General features: G+C 41.4%; 1 protein-coding gene across 1 annotated transcript in view; it reads right to left on the minus strand.

Moving 5' to 3' along the window:
• Positions 1-3,030: 3,030 nt before the first annotated feature.
• MSN (moesin) overlaps positions 3,031-15,294 on the minus strand; it is an 81,139-nt gene continuing 68,875 nt past the window's right edge. Inside the window, exons 7-13 of the mRNA XM_082715915.1 lie at positions 14,111-14,207; positions 12,242-12,405; positions 9,345-9,475; positions 8,925-9,085; positions 6,049-6,141; positions 5,485-5,709; positions 3,031-4,943 (exon numbers count right to left, since the gene is read on the minus strand). Of these exons, the coding sequence (XP_082572041.1) occupies positions 4,779-4,943; positions 5,485-5,709; positions 6,049-6,141; positions 8,925-9,085; positions 9,345-9,475; positions 12,242-12,405; positions 14,111-14,207 (1,036 nt within the window). The 3' untranslated portion in view covers positions 3,031-4,778. The remainder of the gene's footprint in view (positions 4,944-5,484; positions 5,710-6,048; positions 6,142-8,924; positions 9,086-9,344; positions 9,476-12,241; positions 12,406-14,110; positions 14,208-15,294) is intronic.

Here is a 15,294-nt window from a genome sequence, read left to right on the forward strand (position 1 = left end):
TTCTATATACTAATAATGAAGCAGCAGAAAGAGTGATTAAGAGAACAATCCCAGGGGCGCCTGGGTGGCTCAGTGGGTTAAGCCTCTGCCTTCAGCTCGGGTCATGATCTCAGGGTCCTGGGATCGAGCCCCGCATCGGGCTCTCTGCTCAGTGGGGAGCCTGCTTCCCTCTCTCTCTCTCTCTCTCTGCCTCTCAGCCTACTTGTGATCTCTCTGTCAAATAAATACATAAATAATGAAAAAAAAATTTAAAAAAAGAGAACAATCCCATTTACAAGTGTACCAAAAATAATAAGATACCTAGGGATAAACTAACCAAAAAGGTGAAAGACCTATACTCTGAGAACTATAAAACATAGATGATAGAAATTGAAGATGACACAAAGAAATGAAAGATATTCCACGCTCATGGATTGGAAGAACAAATATTGTTAAGATGTTTAAAATACCCAAAGCAATCTACACATTAAATGCAATCCTAATCAAAATACCAACATCATTTTTTTACAGAACTAGAACAAACACTTCTAAAATTTGTATGGAACCACAAAAGATCCCTGATTGCAAAAGTAACATTTAAGAATAAAAGCAAAGCTGGAGGTATCACAATTCCAGACTTCAAGTTATATTACAAAGCTGTAATAATCAAAATAGTATGGTACTGCCACATAGATCAATGATACAGGATAGAAAACCCAGAAAGGTTCCCACAACTATATGGTCAATTAATATTTGAGAAAGCAGGAAAGATGATCTAGTAGGCTTAGGACAGTGTCTTCAACAAATGGTGCTAGGAAAATTGGTCAGCTACATGCGAAAGAATGAAACTGGACCATTTTCTTACACCATATACAAAAAGAGATTCAAAGTGGATTAAAGACCTAAATATGAGAACTGAAACCATAAAAATTCCAGAAGAGAGCACAGGCAGTAATGTGACTGACATTGGCCCTAGTAATATTTTTCTAGGTATATCTTCTGAGATTAGGGAAATAAAAGAAAAGTTAACTGCTGGGACTACTTAAAAAAAACAAAAACAAAAACAAACAAACAAACAAACAAACAAAAAACTTCTGCACCATGAAGGAAACAATCCACAAAATAAAAGGCAATCTACTGAATGGGAGAAATATTTGCAAAAGATGTATCTGATAAATGGTTAGCATCCAAAATATATAAAGAACGTATATAAATCAACACTCAAAAACCAAATAATCCAATTAAAAATTGAGCACAAAAAATGAAGAGACATTTCTCCAAAGATAACCAGATCACCAACAGACATACAAAATGATGCTTAACATCACTTGTCATCAGGGAAGTGCAAGGCAAAACTACAATGAGATACCACCTCATATTTATCAAAATAACTAAACTCAAAAACACAAAAACACAAGTATTGGCAAAGATGTGGAGAAAATGGAACCCTCTTGCACTGTTGGTGAGAATGCAAACTGGTGAAGCCACTGTGGAAAGCTATGGATGTTCCTCAAAAAGTCAAAAATAGAAACACCTTATGATCCAGCAATAGCAGTACTAGGTATTTACCCCCAAAAATGTAAGGGGATACTTACATCCCTATGCTTATAGCAACATTATTTACAATAGCCAAATTATGGAAGTAGCCCAAGTGTCCATTGATAGATGAGTGGGTAAAGAAATGAGATATATTACACACACACACACACACACACACACACACACACGAATATTATTTAGCCATAAAAATTATGAAATCTTGCCGTTTGCTATGACATGGATGGAGCTAGGGAATATAATACTAAATGAAATAAGTCGGTCAGATAAAGAAAAATGACATATGATTTCACTCATGTGTGGGGTTTAAGAAATAAAACAAATAAGGAAAGGAAAGATTGGGAGAAAGAGACAAGCCAAGAAACAGACTCTTAATTATCGAGAACATACTGTTAGGTTACCAGAGGGGAGATGGTGGGAGAGTGGGTGAAACGCGGGATGGGATGAGGAGTACACTTGCTGTGATGAGCACTGGGAGATGTGTGGAATTGTTGAATTACTGTATTGTACACCTGCAACCAGAGTAACACTACACGTTAACTATGCTGAAATTAAAATGAAATTTAAAAAATTTAAGAAGTGTTAAAAAATAGTATGTCTTCAGAGCAGTGTTTCCCAAGTCTATCTACACATTGAAATCACCAAGTGTACTGGTCTGTACTACAGATTATAATTTGATCTGAGGATATGGTCTGGGCTTTTCAACCTTTAAAATTCCAATGTGCAGACAAGTTCAGGTTCCCTGGCTCAAAGGTTTGTTGTGAAGGATTTAAAGCTCACAGAATACATAGTTTACTTTTCCTTGCAAGTGTTGGTTCACAAAGATGGGGACTGGTGAGTGAGATAATGTGTCAGGTTCAAGAGAGCTGAGAAATCTTATCCCGGTATCAGTTTTCTCATTTGTTAAACTGACATAACCCCATTTAAGCTACAAAATAGACACGTTTTGTAAGCTGTAAAGTACTTCCCAACAGCTTTTGACATATTCCATTTCACTTTACACTTCACTCCCCACTGCCTTTTACAACAGGGCTCAAGGTAATTTTTCTGATCTTCACTGGTAGTGCAAAAATTTAGTAGTAGGAAGTAGGCAAGCCTGGAAGATTTCCTGACAAGAAGGCAGGACAGGGCTTAACTATCCCAGGAGGAATCTAGAGATACAAACCATTTCTCACAAGCAACTCCAAAGTCCCAAGTGCAAGTGAGCCCCAGAACATTACATGGTCAATGCAGGGCCCACCTACACCGGAAAAATTAGCCTGGAGCTGTGGAAAGGGTGTAAGTGATTAAGAGAGTCCTGTGCCCTTTGGCAGTTACTCTTCTTTTTCAATTCCCTTGGCCCCTCTATAAAATGAGGATGGTCATATCTGCTCTCCATAGGACTGAAATGAGGATGAAATGAGCCCAAAGATTGGAAGGTGGTCTACAGAATGGAAATTTTAGTGTAGTATTTTATAGCCACTACTCACACCACAACAAAAATAAAGGCACAGAGAAGTCATCCTAAATTTTATTGGCACTGAAATAGAACATGGGTTGAGCATAAATCCTTCCAAAAACAATTTTTAAAAACTCCAAAAAACACACACAAAAAAATTGAATACAAAATCTAACCTTTCTCCCCAGGCTCCCTGTGGGTGCATTATTGCCCTTAAGAGGCAGCTAGAGTACCCCACAATTCCAGGTTTGAATTTAGCCAGTATAGGGCCTATCACCAAAAGAGTGTCAATATAATTCACAGCAATGCACATAAGACTCCCCAAAGTCAGGCAGGATGGAGTTTGGGAGGGATTGAAGCCAAGGGCTCTGGGCTAGGGGCACTGCCATGGAGCAACAGTATTACCCTTTGGGGACTGAACTCTGGGGAGAGGGGAAAATAAAAAGAACAATAAAACCAAATACCAAGTACTTTAAAAATGAACTGTATGACCTATAGTGATAGATGACATCACTAATACTGAAAGCTTCTTACAATAATATTTCTGGCAAAATATTCTTTTATAATATAGTATATGCTTCCTAGTATATGCTTCCCCCCATATGTGGGAATGGTAAGGAAATGAGGCCAAAATCATCCTGCCTCAAAACTAGTATCTTCTAAGGGTGCACTAGCAAGAAACACAGAAATCAATATTGAATTAGATGCCACTAGAATATATAATACTGGTAAGAAAAAAAAAAAAGGAGCACACATGAAACAGAGAAGAGGAGGAGGTTGCTCCTGTGTTGAGAAAAGGGGGTTAGAGTGTAGAAGGGACCAGACCAGAGCCCCCAACAGCTCTCTGAAGCCCATTGTGAACATTTACCCCCACTGGCAAGAGTTCTGGATGGGATGGCTAGGCTTTTGGGTAAACATCCCTACTATTCTATCTGGAGGGAATTTGGGGATTGGAATGGGGAGGGGCAGATCCCAAGAAGGGAGAGACCCAGAGTAATAGTAAGGGATACCTCTTCCCATAGAGCTCACTTGAAACAAGCTTAGGCTCCCATAAGGCATTGGGGAGGATCTTCTAAACAGCCCTGCCTGAATAGAATGGGAAATAGCCTTCTAAGATGTTGGTGAAGTCTCTTGAAGATACTGTCTCCTCCCATCTCACTGTGGGGAAAATCTGAAATCCTGAACTCAGGGACAAGACTTAGAAGGATTTTGTAACAGTTCCAATCTGGGAGGTATAGAGAAGAATGACTGACATCTTTTTCACTTCCAATCATTATGAAGCCTAAATAACTCTAGAAGAAATGGACATTGTAAGGTCTAATCCTAAATTCGCTGATATCCTAGAGCATACACCCAGGGCCCTACCTCCTTCTGTAAACTGTGTGATGCTCTAATTCTGCAAATCACAGGACCCTGAAAAGGAAGGAAGTTGTGGGGCAGGGATGGGGGTTAGTTTTCAACTTATATCACACTTAAGTCCCACAGAACAGTATTGTGTGGGGGTATTTCCCCAATCAAGTAGGAACTGCCTCTAAGCTACAAAGTGGTCTCTTCTAGCAATCTAGATTAAAATGGACATAGAGGGAAAAGACGGTCCAATTGGCACTATAGTGGGCCATTTATTTGCCCAATGAGGTGAGTGAGGGCTGAGGGACTAGGTTTGGTCCCATAGGGGCACTGAAGACTTAGCATGACTCCAGGGCTGCTCTAGTTAGTTGCTTCAGCACAATGTGAGTTAGGCAAGAGTATAGGAGTGTGGGGGCAAGGAAGAAGGGAGGAGGGGTCCTTAGAGGCTTGGTGAACATTACATGGACTCAAATTCATCAATACGCTGCTTAGTATTGCCCTGCCGGATCTGACGCAGGGTTTTATATTTGTCTCGGCCAAGTCGCATGTTCTCAGCATGGATCATGTCATTGGCAGTCTTCTTGGACTCATCACGGGCATTGGCCAGTTCTGAAGTGAGGGCCTGTGAGGGGGTAAGGGGATGAGGGGTTAATGGCTTGCTCTCACTTTAACTCTTCTTATTTAAGCAGATTCATCAGATTCATTCTCTCTCCCCCCCCTCTACACACACACACACACACACACACACCCCTTAACTCCTCTCTTTCTACATACAAACACATATACATATTTTTGAGGGCCATTTTCAGCAATGTTGGAAATGCAGTGGGGCAAGAATAAAACAATCAAAAAAAGAAAAATCCACAAACTTTGTGGACCAATGGAAGGTATTCTCTGAAAGTAGAAAAATGTACCAAAGATTCAGGTAGAAATTAGGTCAGGGTATTTTCTGGATACAAGAAAAAAATGGAGTATAGAGCAAAAAACAAAAGGAGGAGGTGGCCCAAGTTCTGACTGATAAATGATGGGTGCTTATCCTTAAAGCTCTCATTAGACAAAGGCTCAGACTCCCATACCCCAATGAGACAGGCTCCTCTACCTAACCCAATAATGATATAAGAAATGTACATGGTATCTTTGACCCTCTGGTCCTATTGGAATACCTTCAGGTGCTTCTGAACACGCTCATTCTTCTCTGCCTCAGTGGTACGTTCCTCCTCACTGCGATCCTTGGCCATGGCATCAGCCCGCAAGTCAGCACTGGCCTCTGCCCCATTCTCATCCTGCTCATCCTGCTCATTCTCAGCCGGCTCAGCTACGTGAGGTGTACTCATGGCAGTCTTCAGCTCAGCACGGGTCTTCTCCAAGTCTTCTTGTACCATCTGAGCCTGTCCAGTAATAGAGGGCAGGAAGAATCAACAGTCAGATCAGGCTAACTTGTGGCATCCTACAAATGCATAGAATGGCCCAGCAGGAAGCAGGCACCAGGAAGGCCAAGTCACTTTGTCTGCCTTTAGTTTCTGCATCTGTGTAATAGGAACAATTTACCAACTTCCCTGGTGTATTGGAGAATTCTGGGAAATATTTGAGAAAGCCTCGAGCTCCTTCTCCCATGATGCCTGCTATCAAGGAAGGATGCAAAGAATAAGGAGCCCAAATCTGAGGAATCTAAGGAACTGAAACCTATCCTTTATCATAAGGCTTTTACTCAGGGCACTGTGTCTCACCTTCTGCTGCCATTCCACAGCCTCACTTTCCTTCTTCTGTCGAGCCATCTCCAGCTGAGAGATTCGAGCTGTCAATTCTGCCATTTCCAAGGCCTATGGATAAATTGGAAGCTTGTGAGAGCTGAGCCTTCTGGTCCTCAGGACCTAGGTATCTTCAAAACCAGTTCCACTGGGGAGCCAATAGAAAACCTGCTGTTCCACTTGCTTGCTGTTCTGGAGGCTCTTTTTACCACACCTCCTCCAGGATGACTGGAAGACCATCCTATTCTTTTTAACTCCAAATCATTTTGTTAGAAGTCATAGATCCACACCTAGACTACAGACCTCCTGAACACAAACATGTAATTTCTCTCTCCCTCATCTCTCTCTCCCTCTCCCCCCTTTCCTCTCATTCTCCCCCTCTTTCTCTCATGCATACACTATTGCCCACTGCATGTGTCACTGTATGAAGTACCAGACCCCTTCCTGCTTTTCTGGAATGCTCAGGACTCCACTAAGACTCCTCCCAGGACAAGTATAGGAAAGATGCTATAGTGTCACAAGGCAATCTGAACAAGGGGAAAAAATAACCCTTATGCACACCCTCTCATCTTGGACAGATCTATCTTCTAGAGGAAACTTCTCCCTGGTAAATAGGTCTTAGTTCCTGCATTCATACTCCAAACAGTAGAGGGAAAGAACATATATAAAGGAATTTGGGACATGGGTTCTTAACTTTTGAGTCACAAAAGTAATAAAGATGAAAATTTGTCTGGAATCAGAAGAGACCCCTATACACTAAGGAAATGTTGAAAAACAAAAATAAAGCTGGGGGCATCACGTTACCTGATTTCAAGCTTTATTACAAAGCTGTGATCACCAAGACAGCATGGTACTGGCATAAAAACAGACACATAGACCAGTGGAACAGAGTAGAAAGCCCAGATATGGACCCTCAACGCTATGGTCAATTAATCTTCAACAAAACAGGAAAAAATATACAGTGGAAAAAAGACAGTCTCTTCAATAAATGGTGCTGGGAAAACTGGACAGCTATATGCAGAAGAATGAAACTCAACCATTCTCTTACACCATACACAAAGATAAACTCAAAATGGATAAAAGACCTCAACATGAGACAGAAATCCATCAGAATCCTAGAGGAGAACATAGGCAGTAATCTCTTCGATATCAACCACAGCAACTTCTTTCAAGATATGTCTCCAAAGGCAAAGGAAACAAAAGCGAAAATAAACTTTTGGGACTTCATCAAAATCAAAAGTTTCTGCACAGCAAAGGAAACAGTCAAGAAAACAAAGAGGCGACCCACGGAATGGGAGAAGATATTTGCAAATGACAGTACAGACAAAAGGTTGATATCCAGGATCTATAAAGAACTCCTCAAACTCAACACACACAAAACGGACAATCATATCAAAAAGTGGGCAGAATATATGAACAGATACTTCTCCAATGAAGACATACAAATGGCTATCAGACACATGAAAAAAAGTTCACCATCACTAGCCCTCAGGGATATTCAAATGAAAACCACATTGAGATATTACCTTACACCAGTTAGAATGGCCAAAATTAGCAAGACAGGAAACAACATATGTTGGAGGGGATGTGGAGAAAGGGGAACCCTCTTACACTGTTGGTGGGAATGCAAGTTGGTGTAGCCTCTTTGGAGAACAGTGTGGAGACTCCTCAATTAATTAAAAATAAAGCTTCCCTATGACCCTGTAATTGCACTACTGGGTATTTACCCCAAAAATACAAATGTAGTGAAAAGAAGGGCCATCTGTACCCCAATGTTTATAGCAGCAATGGCCACGGTCGCCAAACTGTGGAAAGAACCAAGATGCCCTTCAACGGACGAATGGATAAGGAAGATGTGGTCCATATACACTATGGAGTATTATGCCTCCATCAGAAAGGATGAATACCCAACTTTTGTAGCAACATGGACGGGACTGGAAGAGATTATGCTAAGTGAAATAAGTCAAGCAGAGAGAGTCAATTATCATATGGTTTCACTTATTTGTGGAGCATAACAAATAGCATGGAGGACATGGGGAGTTAGAGAGGAGAAGGGAGTTGGGGGAAATTGGAAGGGGAGGTGAACCATGAGAGACTATGGACTCTGAAAAACAGTCTGAGGGGTGTGAAGTGGCGGGGGGGCTGGGAGGTTGGGGCACCAGGTGGTGGGTATTATAGAGGGCACGGATTGCATGGAGCACTGGGTGTCGTGAAAAAATAATGAATACTGTTATGCTGAAAATAAATAAAAAATAAATTTAAAAAAAGATGAAAGTAAGGATGCTCACTCTATTCCCCTGAAAAGTGCCTGGACACAGTTTTACATACAATTTTAGTGAACAAACCCTTCAAAAAGAGGCAAAAATAGGTTCTCAGCCTTACTCAGCCACACTGTGTGATCTTTGACAAGTCTCTTAAACCTCCTTGAGTCCTAATTTCCTTAACTGGGCATAGTATCCCATGTGGGTTAATCCCATAGGATTATTGGGAGAGGAAATCAGAAATTAAGGGAAGAGGAAAAGTTGCTAGCATAACTTGTAACACACAGTAGGTAGTCAATTAAGTGTAAATTCTTTTGCTTCTTTCCTCCCTCCCTTTCCTTTTTCCGGTCATCAGCTCAGATCCCTAAGGGCTAAGTAAGTAGAATAAAAGTAAGGGTTAGGGAAGACTGCAAAGCTTTCTGGGCCACATCAGTGACTCTGCAACTTGCTTTTGAATAAAATATCTGCTGGAGACCTGTTGACTGGCACCCTGATGGAAGGAGACAGCCCTGCAGGCAGGGGTAACTGTGAATAGGTAGGCAGACAGGGAAGAAAATTCAGTTACCACAATCCTAGCTCATTTTATAGCTTTACCAGCTGTTCCTGAGTCTTCTTCTGGTCGCGGGAGGCCTGCAACAGGGCTTCCTTGGCCTCTTCAGCTTCTTGACGCTCTTTGGCCAGTTTTTCAGCCTCACTCTGGGCACGCTTCCGCTCCTGTTCAAGCTCCAGGGCCCTGCGGGTCTGTTCTTCTAGTTCTGGAAAGAGAAGAAGGGGGAAAGATAGTGAAATATGCAGACATGGAAGGAACACCTAGCTTCCTTCCTGGAAATGCTTCATCCCAGGGCACAGCTGGCAGAAAGCTCTGGGAACTCTTCCTTTTGCCCTGTCTTTCATCTATCTGTAGCCACATATGGATTAGATAGCCTGAGTCTGCAGCTCAGGCAGAAGAGCCTCTAGCTCAGAGTTAGGCTCTAGGAAAACCCAGTCTCCAAGGTGACTGACTCTAAGCCTCACCGTGCTGAGCCTTCTTAGTCTGTTCCTCAATTTGCTTCAGCCTCTCCATCAGTTCCTCCTTTTCCCGTTCAATCTTCTCCTTCTCCTTTTCTGCCATCTCACGCTTCTTCTTCTCATTTTCCAGCAAAGCACTAAGGAAAGAGAAAGGATGGAATAGGTCACATGGAAAGGCCCCAAGGCTCTCTGACCCTGGACCCTCAGCCCTTACCCATCTAACACACTTAAAGCTTGTGAGTTAGGACCACGCTCCCTTATCCCCACATCCTGTCCTTACATTATAGCCCCACATTGGTCAGTACACCCAGGACCCTGTCATTTATTCCAGAGTCAGGATCTAACCTGGACTCCCAGCTCTACTACTCACCAATGGGTAACCAGTGGGTGAACTTAACTATGTCATTTCTTTGCTCTTGTTCTCAGCACTCCTATCTGTAAAATGGCCTAATAAGTCCTGCCCATCTACCTCATAGTTATAGGGTCAAGTTTTGACTCTGCCTTGGGAGTCCACTGAGCTCTATGGCTTCTACAGGCCCTCTACATCCCAGCTCTAGGCTCTTTTCCCCCAGAATTTGTTGCAAATCTAAAACAAGTATTCACTTTTTTTGCCCCAATGCATCTTCTAGGAGGTTCCTTTTTCACCCTGGGCTAGGCGTTTTTTCTTTCTCTGGGCCCTCAGAATACTTGACCTATATTCTCCCCATCCCTCCTCTTTATTATTTTTCTCCACAGCACTTTCTCACCAACTTACATACTATATAATTTCCTTATTTGTTCTCTTTCCACGAGAATGTCAGATTCCTGATAGCAGGGACTTTTGTCTATTTATTTTTCACTACTCATTAAATACTTATTGAATGAAAAAATGACAGGGTATTTGTACCTTGAACAGTTATGTATATATTGCTTTTCCTCTTTCTCCTATCAGACTTTAAGATCCTTGAGGGCAGGTTCCTGCCAGATCCAGCTCTGTACACTTCCCCAATCTCAGTAAAATTTTTCCGAATAAATAAGAACTTTGGTTCTTATTTGGACTTATTTGGACTCCTTTTCTAGGCTACTACATTTAGAAGCCTCCTGAGGTTCCAAACTGTTTATGACAGAGTATCTACTACAACACTGTTCTCAAACCTTAACATGAACAGGAATCACCTGGGATCTTATTTTTTAAATAATTTATTGAGGTGAAATTTACATTATAGTAACCACTATAAAGCAAACAATTTGGTGGCATTTAGTACATTCATAATGTACATTAACTGCCTCTATCTAGTTCCAAAACATTTTCATCACTCCAAAGCAAAACCATATACACATAAGTGAGTTTCTTCTTACCTCTCCCCGCCCATTACCCCTAATAACCATCAACCTGCATTCTGCCTCTAAACATTTATCTGTTTTGGATATTTCATATAGTGGAATCATATGGTATATGAAATTTTGCGTCTGGTTTCTTTAACTTAGCATTCTGTTATAGAGGTTCATTCACATTGTAATATGTATCAGGACTTTATTCCTTTTTATGGCTGAATACTATTCCATTGTATGGCTATACAATGTGTTTATATATTCATCTGCTGACCATTCGGTCTATTTCTATCTTCTGTCCATTGCAAATAGCACTGCTATGAACATTTGTGTACATGTACTGTTTTTTTTTAAGGATTTTTATTTATTTATTTGACAGACAGAGAACACAAGTAGGCAGAGAGGCAGGCAGAGAGAGAGGGGGAAGCAGGCTCCCTGCTGAGCAGAAAGCCTGATGCCAGGCTCAATCCCACGACCCTGAGATCATGACCTGAGGCAAGCAGAGGCCTAACCCACTGAGCTACCCACGTGCCCCACATGTACTGTTTTCAATTATTTTGAATATATACCTAGGAGTGGAATTTTGGGATCATACGGTAATTCTATGTTTAACTTTTTGAGAAACCACCAAACTATTTTCCATAGTAGTTGAAACATTTCCACCAGCAATGTACATGAGTTCCAATTTCTCCACATGCTTGACAACAGCTCTTATTTTCTGTATTTATTTATTATATCCATATTAGTGAGTTACCAAGTGGTATCTCACTGTAGTTTTGATTTGCATTTCCCTGATAATTAGGGATGTTTTCACATGTTTGCTGGTCATTTGCATACCTTCTTTGGAGAACTGATCTCCTAGTATCTTAATCAAGATGCAGATTCTGGGGGTGCCTGGGTGGCTCAGTGGTTTAAGCCACTGCCTTCGGTTCAGGTCATGATCTCAGGGTCCTGGGATCGAGTCCCACATCGAGCTCTCTGCTTGGCAGGGAGCCTGCTTCCCTCTCACTCTCTCTGCCTGCCTCTCTGCCTACCTGTGATCTCTGTCAAATAAATAAATAAAATCTTAAAAAAAGATGCAGATTCTGAGTTAGAAGGTCTGGAGTAGGGTGTTAGATTCTGCCTTTCTAATAAGTTCTCAAGTTGATGTCACTGTTGCTGAGTCTTGCTACACTTTCAGTAACAAGGGAGTTACATAAGGAAAATTCTGGTGGCTCTCCCCAATTCCACTCAGAAATCCCTACAGAGTCCATGTTTAAATGTGCATGGAGCTTTCTGCTAATGACACTACACTGGTCAGATAGGCTGGAGCAACCGAGAATCTGCCTAGAAAAGCAATGGCATGAGGATCAGAGACTATATGGAACTATGAAATATCCCTCCCCCCATAAGCCTCTAAAATCCTAGGCTTCTGATGTCAGCTTCCTGGGGAAGGTGATGCCTGAGACTTAATAGTAGAGGTGATAACCCTGTACAGCTCTCTCTTCCCCCATCCCAGGATGGTTCCATGTCTTTCCTTTATCAATCTTGACACTTTTGGGAAGCTTCTTTGCCCTAGCCTCTACCCTCCACTCTAGTGCCACAGAACCTACCGTTCCATCTGTTTCTGGTGCTTCTCCTCCCGGGCCTGTGCCTTCATCTGCTGTACCTCAATGGTGTCAGGCTTGCGGCGGCGCATGTATAGCTCATGGTTCCCCATGCACAGGGCCAAGATACGCTTGTTAATCCTCAGCCGGGGAGCATAGAAGACAAAGTCCTGATAGGAAACCAACAATCAAAATGAGTTTGGAAGGACAGATGAAAGTGAGCTTCTGCCTTTTGAAAGCACTGAAAGGGTTATTTATCCCAATTTTCTCATATTACAGATAAGAAGGTTAATTATCAGAGTGGTGAAGTAACTTGTCCATGGTAACACAGAAGACTAGTGGCAAACCGAGGACTAGAACCCAGACCTCTGGACTCTAAAACCAGTGTTCTTTCCATCAAACCACAATTTCTTTTAACCTTTGCTTATGAAAACATTACATCCTAAAATATCCTCAATCTAATTGAAAGATAGGAATGGAACCTATCTGCTAATGAGGGATCTTGCTAAATCTCAGGGGTCTCTCTTAGAGGCCCCTGGGATATGGCGGTGTGGGGAGCTGGACTGTTTCTGTATCCTCCTAAAAGCATATCCTAGACACAGCCCCTTAAATCATTTTTGGGATAATGCAAATCGTAAATACATACATAAATACATAAATTTGAACACTGATTGCTCTGGCTGTCATTTAAAAAAACAAGCCTTTGATCTCAGCTGTCTTTGTTAATTAACTTTTCCCACTGGAAGTTGAACACAGCAGCAATTTAAAAAAAGAAGAAAAGGAAAAAAAAACACACACAAGAATCTAGTTTGCTTAATTGTTACTATAAATACCATTGGACCAAGGTTACCAATTAATGGGTTAACTACCAGTTCCTCTGCCATGGAACCCAAATTACTACTGTTTCATATGGCTTAGTGTGCAGTTGAAGGAGCACAGGCTTTAGAGGTCAAATAATGTATATATAAACCCCAGATTTATATTTTTTAGCTGTGTGATCTTGAGCAAATCACTCCAATTCTTTGAACCTTAATTTCCACAAATATAAAGCAGGTATACTACTACTTACCTGACAAGGTTGTTGAGCATTAAACAAGATAAAATATATAAAGTACCTAGCAGCAGAAGTTCAGAGAACTTACAGCTGGAGAAGAATTGCTGAGGCCTTATGAGAAGGGTCTATCTCAGCATGGCCTTTGACCCCTGTTGGACATGAGGTATACCAAAAGACAACACCTTTTTCTTTTTTCTATCTTACTCTAAATCACCAGCTTTCCAGTCTTATCAACCACAGGCAGCTAAGTAAGTGAAAACTGTGATGAGCATGTTAGAGGAATGCCTGGACCCAAAGCCCTTTCTTGTTCTTGGGTTGCCCTGGAGATAAGTCTTGAGAGGACAGCAGTAAAGTTATACCAAAGAGCAAGTTTCGAAGATCATCTTTTGGATCTGGATTTCTGGCTCTGTCTATTCTCTACAATTAAAAATAAATCAAGTATACCAACAGTTTCCCTTTCTGGAGCCTACAGGCTTAAAAAAAATAAGATGTGCTCTCTGTTTCCACCCCCACGGCATCAGGGTAGCAGAAGACAGTGGCAGAGAGGGAGTACTTAGACTGCCTGGGGCTCTCCCTCATCTATGTTTCTCCTAACACACATTTGCCAGGGTGGCACCAGCTACAGGATGTCTCCTGATCGTGTCTCGTCATCAATAACCCCTTTCAGGGCCAATCTCCTTTTGTGCCTCCTATTCCTAGCCCCCGCACACATACAAAAAAAAATCCAGAAAAATGAGAGAAACATACAATGACATGTTTGCTCCTAGCATTATCCAGGTCTTGGCAAGTACCTTTCTTGTCCAGTAGGAAGAATCACTTACCGGGGCTTTTTTGTCAATGGGCTTGATGACAAATTTCTTGTCATTGAAAGAAATATTTCTGATCTCACTCCAGGGAAAGCCTATCTTGGGAGTCAGTCTGTAGAGAACAAGAACATTAGGACCATGGAAAGACAAGAAGGACATAGAGGGTTGGTGGTTTGCCTTTTGCACCCCCAACTTCTTCCTTAAGGAGGTAGATTCATTATCAGCTCAGCCAGTGTTATCACAAGCTACCAGGTCAGTTGCCAGTTTGAGGGTGCAAAAAGGACCTCCTGATACCACAACCAACTTATTATTTCTTGTCCCAAACTCTGAGGTTTGTTTTACTGTATTTTTTTAATTAAATTTTACTTTTTCAGTGTTCCAAAATTCATTGTTTATGCACCACACCCAGTGCTCCATGCAATACGTGCCCTCCTTAATAACCACCACTAGGCTTACCCACCCCCTAACCCCCTCCCTTCCAAAACCCTCAGTTTGTTTCTCAGAGTCCTCAGTTTTACTGTATTTTTTGTTGAGGCAGGAACACTGTGAAAATCTCTCACAAGAATCTCCACCCCTGCTTTACTGGGACTCTTCCACCCAAGGTTGTAACAGTTGGGGAGAATGTAAACAATGAGCTCCAAGATTCAGAAGTTACATGGAACAATCATTTACTACATCCATCCTCACCAAGAGCAGACCAAGGGAAAAAATAAGAAAATGAGAAAAGTCTATAGAAAGAGGGAATGTAGGCCAAAAAGCATTTAATCATCATATGGGAGTGGGACTAATTACAAATCTGACAAGGTTGGTGCTAGGGTGATGCTGTCCAATGGAAAAATAATGATATTTTAAATTTTCTAGTAGCCACATGTTGGAGTTGAGGGAAGGGATAGGGTGGCTAGGTAATGGACATTGGGGAGGGTATGTGCTATGGTAAGCACTGTGAATTGTGTAAGGCTGATGATTCACAGACCTGTACCCTTAAAACAAATAATACATTATACATTGATAAATTTTTAAAAAAGAAAAGAAGTAAAAAAGAAACAGGTGGGAGTAACTATAATAACAGTTCATTTAACCCAACATACCTAAAAGACTATCATTTGAACACATAATATCTTAGAAAGTATTTAATGAGACATTCATCATTCTACTCTCCACACTAAGTCTTCAAAGTCTTGTGTATAATTTACACTTAC

The sequence above is a fragment of the Mustela nivalis genome, assembly GCF_964662115.1.
Source record: "Mustela nivalis genome assembly, chromosome: X".
Lineage (NCBI taxonomy): Eukaryota > Metazoa > Chordata > Mammalia > Carnivora > Mustelidae > Mustela > Mustela nivalis.